Source organism: Triticum dicoccoides, chromosome 4A (assembly GCF_002162155.2).
Source record: "Triticum dicoccoides isolate Atlit2015 ecotype Zavitan chromosome 4A, WEW_v2.0, whole genome shotgun sequence".
Classification (NCBI taxonomy): domain Eukaryota; kingdom Viridiplantae; phylum Streptophyta; class Magnoliopsida; order Poales; family Poaceae; genus Triticum; species Triticum dicoccoides.
In genome coordinates, this window is record NC_041386.1 from 738396059 (window position 1) to 738412199 (window position 16141).

At 44.5% G+C, this 16141-nt stretch overlaps 1 protein-coding gene across 1 annotated transcript; it reads left to right on the forward strand.

Moving 5' to 3' along the window:
- Positions 1–9325: 9325 nt before the first annotated feature.
- Positions 9326–15768, forward strand: LOC119288292. The gene is made up of 11 exons (XM_037567930.1): positions 9326–9417; positions 9511–9804; positions 9926–10024; positions 10125–10324; positions 10714–10895; positions 10985–11090; positions 11176–11465; positions 11942–12313; positions 12959–13043; positions 13255–14736; positions 15224–15768. The coding sequence occupies exons 2-11, from the start codon at positions 9785–9787 to the stop codon at positions 15388–15390; spliced, it is 3003 nt and encodes a 1000-aa protein (XP_037423827.1). The 5' UTR covers positions 9326–9417; positions 9511–9784; the 3' UTR covers positions 15391–15768.
- The last annotated feature ends 373 nt before the right edge of the window (positions 15769–16141 follow it).

Consider the following 16141-nt stretch of genomic DNA (forward strand, 5'->3'; position numbering starts at 1 on the left):
AGAACCTCGCAACCAACGCGATAAAGGGGTTGTCAATCCCTTCACGGTAACTTGCGAAAGTGAGATCTGCAACAAGACTTCAAGATGATCTTCACCAACTCTTCTTGTACTGCAACTCGAAGTTGGCAATGATCAGATCTAACCTTGTATGTGCTATGCGCATCTTCACTTTTATAATCAAGTTTTTTTTAGCAACAAACAGTGGGTAAGACCCCCACTGTAATTCTCATTTTCATTAATATGGTGGGACAGTTACAAGTGGATTTACAAGATGGAACATGTAGTAAACATAGAAAGAAAATCTATAAATGGTCAAGCCAGCTTTGCAGGCCCTCCTTCAAGCCAGGTTTAGCCTTCTTTATGATCATGCTAAAGTGCTTCTTGAACATGGCTATACAATATGCCATATTCTTAGCTTTGTGGTCAAATATTATGCTATTTCTGTGCTTCCATAGACTCTAGCAGCCAGCAATTAGGCACTCTTTGAAACATCCATAAGTATCTTGTTTCCTACCTTCCATGAGCATTTCCATCAGGTTATGATCAGTGTCCCATTGGTAACCAATGTTCATCCAGAAGTTTTGGCTGAAATCACAACTAAAAAATAGGTGCATTAGATGTTCATTAGGTTCATCATCACATAGCTCACACTTACTTGTCTCTATGTAGAAATTCTTCCTGTTTAATAGATCTCTAGTATTCAATCTATCTTGCAATAGGAGCCAAAAAAAGAATTTCTGTCTGGGGAGGGAACAAGACTTCCAAATCCACTGAAATGGTTTAGGAGCATCAGCAGGATTTCCCATGTATTCAAGATATATTCTCTTATTAGAGTACTTTGATCCACCCCAATGAAACTTCCATGAATCAGGTATTTGCTGGTTTTCTCTGCTATTTATCAATTCTCTTAGGTTGTTGCTCTGTTGTACTGCAATTGTGGACATTGGCAGGTGGAATAGTTCATAAAAATCAACCTCTTCCAAATTGCTGGCAGAAGCAAGTGTGATCTCAAAGTTTTTTACATAAGAATATAACTGAGGCATAGCCTTTGAGAGTATTTGTGAACACCATTTGTCTGACCATAGCTTGATTGTATTACCATTCCCAGCATAGCTGATGGTCATATCCTTAAATTTTGTCAAGATAGAGCAGCAGTCTCTCCACCAGAAGGATCCCACCCTGGTAGGGAAACTTGGCACCTCACCATTGTCATAGTAATTGTTCCAGATAAGGTTTACCCAGGGAATATCATGCTTGTTAAAGAATTTGAATAGGAATTTAGTAAGCAGAGTTTTGTTTTGAATTCTAAGATCTAGTACTCCCAGACCCCCTGCTTTTTTTGGCAAGCAAACATTATCCCATTTGACAAGGCAGTTCCCTTTTTATTGATATCTTTGCCATACCATAGGAAGTTCCTACCAGATTTTTCAGAATGGTCCAAAATGGTGAATGGAACTCTGATGTAGCACATAGCAAAGATAGGCAGAGCTGCAACAATGGATTTCAGATGTACAAGTCTCCCTGAGTATGACATCATGGTGGCAATGCCAGCAAGCCTGTGATCAAGCCTAGATACCATGGGCATCAAATCAGATACTTTAGGCCTTGTAGATCCCATTGGCAGACCAAGGTATGTAAATGGCATAGCTTCTTTTTGCAGTTAAAGGTGTTAGCCAGGTCCAGGGCTTTGTCATCAGAGATATTGATGGGTACCATAGAGGATTTACTGTAGTTTACTACAAGCCCAGTGAATTTAGAAAACTTATCAAGGATCTCAATAAAATTCCTGATTTGTACCTCATCGGCTGGCAGGATAACAAGTGTATCGTCAGCATACTGTATGATAGGGTAGCATTCAGTATAGTTTGTTTTAATGGGCAAAGAAAGTAGGTCATTCCTCCATGCTTCATTTACCATGATTTGTAATAATTCTCCAACCATAACATATAGTAAAGGGGAGAAAGGATCTCCTTGCCTGACTCCACATTTACATTGAATGCACTTACCAGGCACACCATTTAGAATGACAGAAGTAGTGGCAGTAGAAAGTATAGCTATGACCCATCTAATCCATTTGTTGCTGAATCCCAGATGCTTCATCATGAATAGGATGGCCTTATAATTAACCTTATCAAATGCCTTTACAAAACCAATCTTAAATATGATGATTTCTTTCTTGGACTTGTGGCACATATGTATGTATTCAAAACTCCAAGCAAGGCAGTCCTGAATATTCCTTGTCTTGATAAATCCATATTGATTCTTGCTAACTCTGGATATAATAATCTATTGTGCTCTATTGGCAAGAAGTTTGGTAAGTAGTTTGATGGGCATACTTACAAGAGAAAATGGGCCTATAATCATCAGGAGATTCAGGATTATCATTCTTAGGTACCAGAGTTATGTAGGCATTGTTAACAGGAGCAAGAGATATAGTTTCATTGTATAAATCATTAATGAATTTGTAGAAATATTGCTTGATGATGTGCCAACATTTCTTCATGAATAATCCATTGAAACCATCAGGACCAGGGGATTTATCATTGGGCATTTTATTGATGATATCATCTATTTCTTCATTGGAGAAGGGCCTGTCAAGGTCATGTAAATCATCTTCCATAGCAAGATGTGATATATCAAAGTTTTGTGTATATATAGAATCAGTGCCTATTCTATTCTTGAAAGATTCCTATATAATAGCAGCTTTATGGTCATGATCAAACACTTGCTGTCCATCCATAGTCATAAGATAAGTGATGTAGTTGTGCCTAAACACATAAGTAGCAATGGCATGAAAAAAATTGGTATTTTCATCACCCAGGTTTGCCCATCTGATATTTGCCCTAATTCTCCAATATACTCTGTTAGCCTCCAATAACTTGTTTGTGTGTTTAATAAGTAAAATTCTAAAATTCCTTTCAATCCTAGATAGCAGCCTTTGTTCCTCAATGTCATCCATTATCTTCACATAGAAACAACAATTATCAATTATTTTATTCAATCGGGAGTATTGTTTACTCCATGCTTTCAGTCCTCTTCTGATAGCTTTAAATTTGGAGTTTAGATTTTTTGTAGAATCAGAGTAATGAGTGGAATTCAACCAATGTTTCTCCACAGTTTCAAGAAATCCACTAAATTCAGTCCAATATTCTTCAAATCTGAATATCTGGCTTTTGGGGATGTTGCTGTCAATTTGAATTTTGATGGGCACATGATCCGATGTGATTTTAGCCAAGGGAATAGCCATAGTAGATGGATGAACAGTAGTCCAGTGGGGGCTAGTAAATATCCAGTCTAGCTTTTCCAAAAGGGGCTGATCTTATTTATTGCTCCAAGTGAAGGATCTTCCTTTGAGGGGGATTTCAACCAGATCCAAATTGACAATAATATTGTTAAAGGTCATCATACTGGCAGGATCACCACCTGGTTTATTCCTATTATCAGGGCTTCTTATAAAGTTAAAGTCACCAAGTATCATCCATAACTTAGATTGCTGCATATTCAGGTTCATAAGCCAGTCAATGAATTCCATTTTACCTTCATTGCAATTGGGCCCATAAACATTAGTGAGGTACCAACAGGAATTATCAAGGTTAGAAGTAAACTCAATGGTGATCTGAAAGTAGCTTTGGGAGATTATCTTGCCCTTCATAATATTACCATTCCAAATAGTAATCAAACCTCCAGAACTACCATTTGATGGAGAGTAACAGAATTGGTTGAATCTTTTGGGGCAAAAATTCTTGATGTATGTACTGTCAAATGTATCTCTCTTGGTTTCTTGAAAGGTCATGATGCAACAAGCACTTTCCTCAATTTTCCTTCTAATATCATTCCATCTAGTTGCGGAGTTAATGCCTCTCACATTCCAGTTTAAGATATTCCAGTTCCTATTCATGAAAAAGAACATAGATGGTAGCATTGGATCATATTATGAAAAGCATAATATGAACATCCATAATGTTTGGTGATATTACTGCAGCAGATGGTGCCATAAGTATAATAAGTACCACTGTATATGAAAAAGTGCATGGGCAGGTAGTAAATCACCATACCGAGTTGGCACATATAAAAGCAAGTTCTTCTGACAGATAGCTCACAAGGACAAAGGTAGCACATATCATACTTATTACATACCATACTAATAGTTGATGCACGCAGGCATCCAAATAACACAGAAAAGCAAACATTATGCATGGAAATCATAACTAGTCGGCAGTTATGGGAGCCAACTAAACCCTCATGACAATAGCAGCTTCTAATCATCAGAACATGTCATATTGCAGGGCACTAGAAGACACCTCATGAGGAGCCATCTTACATGGTCCAGTGCCAATGGCCTGCAGGGTCTTCATAGGGATTTCTGGAGGAGGAGGTGCCTGCTTATTTATGATTACAGCATCAAACTGGGGTCCCAAATTGATAGTAACAGCCTTCTTCATTTTCTTAGGACACTGCTGAGTGCTATGATCCACCCTAACTTCATTATTGCTGGCCTCTGCAGCAGCCTGGTCTTTGAATCCCTTGGTGAGCTTAGCAATCCTGTTGCTCCTCCTGCAGAAAGAATCATCAATAATTTTCTTTTTTTTTCTGCATGTATGCTGGCTTCAGAACTTTAGAAAATTCCTGGCCAGTGATCTCCTCAATACTGACAGAGATGGAATTTTTAGGAGGCTCGTCCTAGATGGTCTGAATCTGCAAAAAACATCTTTTGTTGTTGCCATTAGTGCCCACAACATCCACCACATTGCAAGATGCATTCATAATCTTGTTGCCTCCTAGTTTGGGGAGTATGTCCTGTGCATTAGTAACAATATTACCAATGAGCTCCTGGAGAACCTTAATGTGCTCAGATTCACTTTCAACGGAGATGTTGCTTGTTTGCACAGGCTGGGCACTACTGGAGGATGGCAAGTCATTATAATTCATGTTGCAGTTCATGGGAATAAACACTGGGCTGGGAGCATTCTGTGTACTAGGCTGGGGGGGTAGGATTAATTGGGATATAATCAGGCCCAAGTGTCTCATGAGGGGCAACATAGTGGGTGTTAGAGTGGATCTGTATATGCTCCTGAGAAACTTCCCTAACTGGTGACTCCACATGATCAGCAGCAGTATGATCAACAGCAGCAGCTTGGTTTTCAACAGAGAGATTCATATTATCATTATGAGTAGCATGAACATCTTCAAATGGTGCACCTAGGTTCTCATTGTGAGGGTTAATCACCACCTGGTCCATGGGGATATTCCCTAAAACCTCATCATGCCAAAACCCACCATGAATATGAGGAAGAGGGTGAGGGTTACCACCATCAGGTGGCAGAGGGTCCTCATCCCCTCCCTGCTGTCCAATCAGCTCCCGAGATAGTATGTAAGTTGGACAGGTCCAGGAATCGCCATAGCCCACATCATCAAGGTTTCTCAGTACAACAAGGCTAACAGGTATAGTGTCCACATTCATAACTCTGATCTTAACAACAACCTTCGATTTGTCCCTAGGATCTTTATTCCAAATCAAAAAGTGGCCATAGGGAGAAACAGTGCGACCAATGACCCCCACATCCCAGCATTCAAGAGGATAGTTCATAAGCAGGATCCAAACATGATGCGTGAAAGTAATACTGCAATAATTTAAACCTCTATCCTGTCTGCTGACTCTAAGAACAGAATCCCCAATCTGAAATGGACTAAGACTGACAGCGGTATCTCGCGAACAGGCAGTAGTAAACTGAATAAGCGCAGTACCCATACCACACTGAGATGTGTAGTTTATGTGCCAGCCGTGTGTTGGGGAACGTAGCAGAAATTCAAAATTTTCTATGCATCACCAAGATCAATATATGGAGATTCTAGCAACAAGAGAGGGAGAGAGGGAGTGCATCTTCATACCCTTGAAGATCGCTAAGCGGAAGCGTTACTAGAACGTGGATGAAGGAGTCGTACTCGTAGTGATTCAGATCGCGGTTGATTCCGATCTAAGCACCGAACAACGGCGCCTCCGCGTTCAACACACGTACAGCCCGGGGACGTCTCCTCCTTCTTGATCCAGCAAGGGGAGAGGAGAAGTTGAGGGAGAACTCCAACAGCAAGATGGCATGGTGGTGATGGAGCTCGTGGTTCTCCGGCAGGGCTTCGCCAAGCACTACGGAGTAGGAGGAGGTGTTGGAGGAGGGAGAGGGCTGTGCCAGGGGAAGAGGTATGGCTACCCTCCCACCCCTCCACTATATATAGGGGCAAGGGAGAGGGGAGGCGCTCTAGGGTTTCCCCTAGGGGGCGGCGGCCAAGCAGATTGGATCTCCCTAGGGAAAATCCTAGGGAGACTTGCCCCCCAAGCCAAGCAGGTGGAGGATTGCCTCCCAAGCCAGGTGTAGGCGCCCCACCTCCCCAAATAATGTGGGAAAGGGTGTGGGGGCGCACAACCCCTTAGTGGGCTGGTTTGCCCCCTCCCCTTGGCCCATGAGGCCCTGCAACACTTGCCGGGGCCCCCGAAACACCTTTCGGTCATGCTGGCCTTAGCCTGGTACCCCCGAAACACTTCCGGACTCCAATACCCTTCGTCCAATATATCGATCTTCACCGCCGGACCATTCCGGAACTCCTCGTGACGTCCGGGATCACATGCGGGACTCCGAACTACCTTCAGTAACCACATACTATTTCCCATAACAACTCTAGCGTCACCGAACCTTAAGTGTGTAGACCCTACGGGTTCGGGAACCATGCAGACATGACCGAGACACCTCTCCGGCCAATAACCAATAGCGGGATCTGGATACCCATATTGGCTCCCACATGTTCCACGATGATCTCATCGGATGAACCACGATATCGGGGATTCAATCAATCCCGTACACAATTCCCTTTGTCAATCGGTATGTTACTTGCCCGAGATTCGATCGTCGGTATCCCAATACCTCGTTCAATCTCGTTACCGACAAGTCACTTTACTCATTCCGTAATGCATGATCCCATGACTAAATACTTAGCCACATTGAGCTCATTATGATGATGCATTACCGAGTGGGCCCAGAGATACCTCTCCGTCATACGGAGTGATAAATCCCGGTCTCGATTGTGCCAACCCAACAGACACTTTCGGAGATACCTGTAGTGCATCTTTATAGCCACCCAGTTACGTTGTGACGTTTGGTACACCCAAATCATTCCTACAGTATCCAGGAGTTGCACAATCTCATGGTCTAAGGAAATGATACTTGACATTAGAAAAGCTTTTAGCAAACGAACTACACGATCTTGTGCTATGCTTAGGATTGGGTCTTGTCCATCACATTATTCTCCTAATGATGTGATCCTGTTATCAATGACATCCTATGTCCATGGTCAGGAAACCATAACCATCTATTGATCAACGAGCTAGTCAACTAGAGGCTCACTAGGGACATGTTGTGGTCTATATATTCACACATGTATTACGGTTTCCAGTTAATACAATTATAGCATGAACAATAGACAATTATCATGAACTAGGAAATATAATAATAACCATTTTATTATTGCCTCTAGGGCATATTTCCAACACCGCGCCCCTCCAGGTAGTTGGTGATTAGAGCTATGGTGCCAGGGAACTCCTCAGCAGAAACTTCAGGTACGAGCGTGGCGATGGCCCACTCGTCGCAGACCATCGGAAGCCCACCACTCAGAACCACATATCCACGGCGAGCACGAAGAGGCCAGGCGGGACGATTGCAGTGCCAGGGGGAAGGTGGGGGAGAGGGTTGCAAGGGAAACAAGCCATCTCGTTGGTTGCAGCAGCGGCAGGCGGAGTAGGGGATGAAAGACAGAGGGGAGAAGCCGAGGAGACTATGCGGGCTTCAGTTATATCCGGCAGCGGATCCTGGTTCTGTTTGACCCGATAAGCATTAACTCTGATATTCTTGTTGAAACAGAATCTAGCGATATGATTATATCGGTAACAAACACGGCATCTGATTTGATTGGTGCATTCAGTATGTGCGTGCCCAATACCAAGACATTTTTTGCAGGTAATATAGTTTGTAAAATGAGGGTTTTTTTGCAGGTAATATAGTTTGTAAAACCAGGGGAAACCAACCTGGACGATACATCTTCCGTGTGGGTGGGCTGGCCCAAAATAGACGGTCTGTTGGGCTCCGTGGGCACTATCTGGGCCGACTGATTCAAATCAATCCTAGTCAAAGCAACGACCGATCCGCTATGCATGCGGGCGGTTGCATCCACCGGCGGCGAGCGAAGATCACGATCAACGTGAGATGGCTGGCCATGCAACGTAGGTCCCAGGGGAGTTGCATTCGCCCCCGATAGCTGATAATTTCCATGTGATGTACTTCTCGTACGAGATGGAGTAAGATGTCCAAGAATTCTGCGGAATACTTGATTAGTGGGTACAAGATGACCATGTTTATCTTTGTGACGACGTGTGATGATAGTCCATTCAACATCTTGTTCTTTATACCACTTCTTTTCTTCATATATCCAATTTGGGCCACCGCCGCTCCATAGATGGAAATAACATTTGAATGCATCACATTTGAAGAAAGATTTACGAACCAGGAAGAAACCCACTGCCTTGGAACATACTTTGAACTTGAAAACATTGCCCTTGATATGAGAAACCTCAAATGATTCATAAGATCCACCCGTGCATGATGAGAGTGCCAAGCTCACATTGTGGGGGTTCAGATGGAAAGCAAATCTTGCAAAGGAGACCACAAGGTAGAAACCATAGGAGGAGGAGACAGGGTTGACCGAAGATTGAAAATACTTACGGATCTCACCTCTAAAATGATGACCAAAAGAAAAATTCAATTGGTGAGCGATGGAGAGTGGATCACTGAATGGATCCATCGGCGTAGGAAAGGTTTATGGTGGAGAAATCAAGGAAGATCACGGCCGGCGCCATGGTCGCCAATGGTGGGGTGGGAGGAGAGGTGGGAAGCCATGGTCGCCAATGGTTTGACTCCTTTTGTAATCGAGTTGTGCCAACACATGGCCCGCGAGGCCCGAAACAACCTAATAGGCTGAATTCCACGCGGGCCAACGGGCTAAACGGGCCATCATGCCGGCCCATGTAAGAAAGGGGCCGTGCCTTGGTCAGGGAGGGCAGCACACGTGCCGTGGGGTTCCTGGCTGGGCCGTGTCGTGCCTGGTCCCCTTATTGCAAAAAAGGGACCGGAGCGAGAATAGCAGAAAAATAGAGGGGGCAAACGCGAAAAGTGCCTTCTCCAAAATGGTTTCTCTCTCCTCCTCTTCCTGTTAGCTTCCTCCCTCTGTCTCTCTCTCTCTCTCTCCCTCGCCATCATCGTCCCCGTCCGATCTCTCTCCCCCGACCCCGGCCGACCGGAGCACCCAAATCCGCCCGCCCCCCGCCGTCCCCGACCCAGGCGACCGCCGCCGCCCGCGGATCCCCGACCAGCCCAGGTACGCAGCCCGCTCCCGCCCGAGTTCCTCAGATTCGCGATTGTCCCTTCTTCCCTTCTGATGCGGGTTTCCTCCTCCGATCCCCCTCCGCAGGAGCAAGGCGGCCGCGCGCGCGGGGTTCTCGGGGGCCTGCGGCGCTCGGGAGTAGACCGGATTCGCCTCGCCCCCGGCGCCGGAGGGAGCGAGGGAGGCGGGAGCTGGGTTTCGGCGCGCGGCGTGGGATGAGCTAGATTTCACTCGACCTAGGATGGCGGCGGCCGCGGTTTGAGTCCGACGAGCGCCTCCCTCCCGCCCCGGTTAATTAGCTGCTGGTAGAGATTTTAGCGTAGTCTGCCTAGAGGTGCTGCTGCTGCTGCTGCTGCTGGCGATGAGCTCCGAGGCCCCCAAGTGAGTACTCGTCAGTACGCCTGCGCTGTCTGTTGCTGCCAGTGTGCCGGCCTTCCTGCGGCATGAACCCTTTCATCTGATTCGCTGCGGCGATTGCGTGTTTGTTTCTCTGTGCTGGCAGGAACATGAGGACGGTCTACTCGAGGGAGTTCCTGATCTCGATCGGCGAGTCGGACCGCTGCAAGAACCTGCCCCCCGGCGTCAACCTGTCGCTCCTCAAGTACCGCCTGTCGCTTTGCCCCCCTACTAGTGTGTATAACTGCTTTCTTTTGTCCGCGGCGTTGAAGTGGTGACAAACGTTCATCTCTGTCTGTGAGCAGCGAGCTGCAGGAGGCGTCGTCGGTGGCGTACGAGAGGGGCAACAGGGGCCAGTACACGACGCCCCTGGGAAGGTCCGACGGGTCCGGGAGTTACACTTACTCGTCGCGTGGCGGGAGCTCCGGCGGAAGGTGGGACACTCGCTCGACGGGGTCGAGTGACCGGGAAGGAGACTTTCCTGACCGCGACTCGCTGACGCAGGGTAAGCATGTGTTCTTTTCGGGCAAGTGTTTGCTGTCTGTACTTGCTTTCCTTTTAGCTCTGGGAACATGTGAAGGATTGGCTAATAGTTGTTACGTTACCCTTCTCGATATGACCACCCTGTGTTGGTGAAATGACATTTTTGTTGCGTATCAGGAGCTTGTTACTTGGCGTCTCAAAAAGGAAACCTGCTGTCCTTGTTTGTGCTTGTGTGTCTCTGTTGGTGTCACTAAGAATAGTAAACAGATGAAGTCAATTAATTACATTGTCATACTGTTTATTAGTTACCTATACTAATTTTCTCTCCTGTGCACATCCTAATTTACGCACTTATTAGACATGCCAACTGCATTCTTCTTATCTGCTGTGGAATTCTTTTTATGTCTGTAGATAGGAATAATGGAACCCAATACAAACGCACTTGGCAAAAAGTAGAACATGATGGCCTGCTGGGAAGCGGTGGATTCCCTAGACCATCAGGATATGCAGGGCCGCTGGCGGCCAAGGATCGTGGGAATGCGCCTCAGCCAAACAGGACAGCTGAGCGCTATCAGCCACCACGCCCTTACAAGGTTTGAGCTTGCACGCGTGTCTCCATCTTTCTTTATATTGTAGATCAACTACAACTGTTTAGTGAATACATTTTACACACCAATGACAGGCTGGACCTCTTTCACGAAAAGATGTTGACTCAATGAATGATGAAACATTTGGGTCTTTTGAATGCTCAAATGACGATAGAGCAGAAGAAGAAAAGAAACGAAGAGGTCAGTATTTATTACTGCCACATATAATGTATATGTTGTTTCTGCTGTAGTCATCTACAATATCTGATGCCGCCCTTCTGTGCAGCATCATTTGAATTGATGAGGAAAGAGCAACATAAATCTCTGCAAGAAAAGAAGAGTGGTCCTGGTGATGACATCATGACGATGTTACAGAATTCTACTGAAAACTTAGGTTCCGCAACTAACAGTGGGAAGCCAGATGGAATAGTGCCCTCAGTTTATCAAGATACCACTAAAACATCTTCAGTTCTACCAGCTCCTGCGGCGAGGCCACTTGTCCCGCCTGGTTTCTCAAATGCAGTTGTGGAGAAAAAGGTTCAGTCCCAGTCGTCCAACATTGCACTTGAACCAAAGGTGCACAGCTTGACATTGTTTCAGTAATATAGTTAGATGCCATCAAATGCATGCAATTATCATCTAAGTACCAGCTCTGTACCATGTAGTTGCTAACAAGATCTGGTAATTAAAATTAGTTTACTGAACCATCACATCTTCTCTGTGATCAAAATTGGTCTAAAAATCTTTTTACTATTGCTGGCAGTTTTTACTCGTGTCTAATGGGCAATTGCTAATGGGTTCATCTGTTTTATATCTTTTACTGACATGAGTGTGTAACACCAGGTGAAAAGCAGTTGCTTTATAGTTTATGATACTCATGCACTATGAGATATTGTTCTGATTTCCGCAGTTACTAGATTATAATGTGTTCATCAGTATAAAGGGAATAGCACTCTTGGGATTCTAGTTGCCATGTCTGTAGCAAAACATGTTAACAATATACTATCTGCCAATGCCATACTGTTTCTCAGTTGCGTTTTGCTCTTTTTTAGGCTCACATTCCTGCTAGAGAGGATAAATTACCGACTATTGTGCAATTTAGTAGCCAAGTAGAGGGAAACCAGTCAGCAACAGACATCGCCTCAAGCAACAAAAAGAAGGGCATTTCTGACAACATTGGTGTACATCAAAAGCACACACTTCCATCTGGAGGCGTTTCCTCTTCAACTGAATTTGTTCCTAAAATTCTGAAAGGAACTGAGGAGTGGGAAGCTGATGCAATGGATGATAAGTACTCCATTGAGAAACAGGGCATGCCAAAAAATGGTGGTTCAGCTGGGAAGGACAATTCAATCTCAATCTTGGAAGAGTTCTTTGGCAACGCATTGTCAAAAGGCAGTGGCAATTTACCGACATATGTTGAGGTAATATACCAACTAATCCTTGTTTTGTTGTGCTCACTCTTACATTCCGACATGTGCGGTTGTCTCATGTGGCTCTCTGTCATCTCTGTATATAAGCATTAAATACTCACATATTACAAAATTAAGACCATTTTGTACGGTTATGACCTGTGATATGGACCAACCTTATCCTCCGAATATAATGTGATGTTGGCTGAATTTGCGCCTCTGTAATTTTATATCTGATATTATGACGGTTTTATGCTGTTCATGTTGTCATAAGATGCCAATGGGTCTTACTCAAATATGATATCTTTTTCTGTGCAAATTCAACGATTTTTGTTTCTGGGGATGAATGGCTGCTGAGACATTTTCTATCAAATTATGTAAGCCATCTACATGTAGTCTTGAACGTTGATAGCTGATGGTGACATAAACTTCTTGGACCTTTTACTTCTTTAGATGGCATCATACCCATAACTTAACCTGTTATGCGCTCGTGCTTAAAAGTAGCATTTGGTGGTCTCAGTGCAGAAGTGAAAATATTCCTGGTTATTGCCACGTTGCTGCAAGGTTCCCCAGTAAGAAGGAAGTTACAGATTTGTTGGGCATTCAGATATCTATTAACTGCCGTGTGTTTATTCTGTCTGCGCCGTCTTTTTTCAGAGTCAACAGCTGAATACGGGTGCTGATATGATGGCCTCTTCTGTACCAGAATCATCCAAATTTGCTCGCTGGTTTCGTGATGAAGGTAATCCTGTTTCATAGTTGTGCCATATGCTATGTGTCAGTCAATAGAAGTAGAATAGCCATGCCATGAAAATTTCCTAACAGAAATAAATTTTGTATACATATCCCTCTTTCCGGTATGCAAAGTAAATTTAGGTTAAAAGACATGTTTACACTTATCCTTTTATTTTACAAGGTTTGTTTGATGATTTTTGTATTTGTATATACTGTAGATTCGAAACCTTCAGAGGACTTGCCATCAAAGAGCCTGCTCTCCATGATTGTGAACAATGACAAACCAGGCCCACAAAACATAGCCCCTGGTCCAACATTGTCTGATGGTGCTATTCATCAGAATTTATCATCAAAATTAACTACCGATAAATTCGATGCTTCATCAAGGCTACTACCATTTCCATCTCCTGCACCTGCTGGTGGTATCCAGGAACAGTACAGGCATGCTGCTATCCCAGAGCCAGCTCCAGTTATGATGACATGTGAGGATCTTGAGCAGGCGATGCTGGCACAGGTTGCTAGCAACAGCGGTTCTACTCAGAAGAGTGCTGTACAGAGGCATCAGGCTGTTTTGGATGAGCCAGCCGCCAAGCAGAAAGTAGCTGTAGACAATCATGCATCACACCATCTTCTTTCATTATTACAGAAGGGAACAGATAGCAAGGGGTCATCTCCGTTTGGTTTCCACATAGGATCAGCTGATGAACCACAGAGTTCTGATGTAAATGCCATGGCCAATGGTGGTATATATGGAACTGTTCCGAGTAACAAAACTGAAACTGTTCCGATTAACAAAACTGAGACTATTCCTGCTTCAGGGAAGAGCGTGACCTTGGAAGCATTATTCGGGGCTGCATTTATGAATGAGCTCCATTCCAAGGATGCACCAGTTTCTATTCGGGGATCTGCATCCAGTCATGAAGGGTACTACCCTGGTGAAGAGGCTCTGACCTTTAACAGCAATGAAGGCGGAGATCCTTTTAAAGAACCAAGAACCGGGATAGAGTACAGGAATACATCATTCAGTGGTCCAAGTCAGGGTACTAGCTTTGACAAGAATGGGTTGGAAATTAATCTGCCTGAGGAAGACAGTTTGTTTACAATGAATGACTCTTTCGGTGTTCGAAAGCCTGATATGTTGCCATCACTGAGATCCGGTAGGGTGGAGGTGCAATTACCTGAGAAGGCAGTTGATGATCTTAACTATAAGCTTCAAGGCCTTGTGCCTGGTGATGTAGAACCTGCTCAAGTACTTGGTCCTGATGCTCTGGGGCCTCGTTCCCATGAACAGCGTTATCAGGTCGAGTCCCAGAATCTTTACCATCTTCTACAGGGTGGCAGGCAACCTGCACTGGCTCCTCGGCCGATGCTGGATCACGTTGGTAACAGGAGTCAGCAAGCCCCATTTGACATGCCACAAGCGATACGGCATGATCCCCGCCGTTCTTTCCCACCTAACATGAATCCTATGCAACACACACTAAATGCTCCAGGGGTCCCTCATGTGGATCCTGCTGCCCATCATCTTATGCTGCAGCGCATGAGTGGAAGCTTTCCAGCAGAAGGCTTGCCAAGAGGTGTTCTGCCATCTCAGCCTGTGCATCAGGCGGCTGGTTATAGACCTGAGATGAACAATGTAAATAATTTCCATATGCACCCTCGCCAGCCCAGCTATGGAGACTTTGGGTTGATGCCGCCAGGTACGAGTCTGTACAAGTTCATTTTGTACTTTGTGTTTACTTGCAGTTTATTCCGTCACTGTTTCGTTTGTTTCAAAGTTTTGATGGCAGAGAGGCTCTTTGGCCTGCTGTTGGTGACTAGACAAGAACGATTTGTTTACTTCCAAAATCTGACATCTCTTATTGCATTCCACAAAATCCACTCATTCAAGTTGTGCTTGAAATTTTACCGATCTGAATTGATTGATTGGAGTTGAATTCTGCGTCTTTTTGTTAGTGGTTATGATCTTTCATTGGACCTTCATTTACTGTTAAAACGTGAAAAGAAAATCATTTATACTCACAGTTAAAGGTAGTTTACTATCCCCTTGTTTTTCCCTGATTTCAGGGAAATAGTTTCTTGTTTTTCCAGTTTGAATTATCGGATACAGAGGACGTGACATCAAAACCGTTCAATTTTATCCTGAATTTATTATGATCCAACTCTGTCTGTTTTCTCTTTATTTAGGTCCATCGGGTCCAGAGGTGCGAGGCAACCACCCAGACGCCTTCGAGAGGCTGATGCAGATGGAGCTCACAGCCAGATCAAAGCAGATACACCCAGCCATGGCCGGCCCTGTACCAGGCGGCGGAATGTACGGGCCCGAGCTCGACATGAACCTGAGATACAGATGAAGAACTGTCTCTGCTGTGCCTGTCGTCGCCATGCCCTATCACCCAAACAAACCACCATGTTCCGTGTCCATGAACGAACTTGCGTTAGCGTTTGCGGTTGCTACAAGATAAGATAGCTCGTCGGGGAGGAAGTTTCGCCGGTGCCGGTGTGTGCCATGTATGTAGTACTTTGTGCCTGAAATGGTTGGATGGGTTGCTGATGATGATCTGGTGAGGAGGGAGGGAGGGAGGGAGGGGGGATACATTGGGTGCTGTCATTGTAGCAGCCACATCTGTACCTGTGTCTGTCTGTGTCTGTGTCTGACTATTTGTTTTTCGTTTTTGTATAAATACTAAAAAAAGGACCAGATTAACAATAACATATTTGCATTTGGTCCCCCTGATGCTTCAATTTTTTTTTGTTTGAGGAAAAACTAACCATTCACATCAACTGGGATAAAAGGATGTGACACAAAATTAAGTTGAACAAATAAAAAGACTAATACATGGATGGATGCCATCCTTACACAATAATCTTTAGTTCAACAAAGTGCGAAAAATGCACCTCATGCTGAACTTGATAATGTTATTCAGTACCCCCTCCGTCCCAAAATAAGTGTCTCAATTTCGTACTAACTTTGGTACAAAGTTTAGTACAAAGTTGAACTAAGGTTGAGACAGACGCTTACTTTGGGATAGAGGGAGTAGTCGGTCGGGGTAACATGCTTGCTGAAATCTGTGACACGAAGTTCAAAGTTTATCATCACAAAAC

Excerpts from the sequence above, each read along its gene's own strand:
- LOC119288292 (XM_037567930.1), top strand. The coding sequence starts at position 9,785 with ATGAGCTCCGAGGCCCCCAA. Across the intron at positions 11,091-11,175 it reads AGAAGAAAAGAAACGAAGAG|CATCATTTGAATTGATGAGG; the intron begins GTCAGTATTTAT and ends CCTTCTGTGCAG. Across the intron at positions 12,314-12,958 it reads ATTTACCGACATATGTTGAG|AGTCAACAGCTGAATACGGG; the intron begins GTAATATACCAA and ends GTCTTTTTTCAG.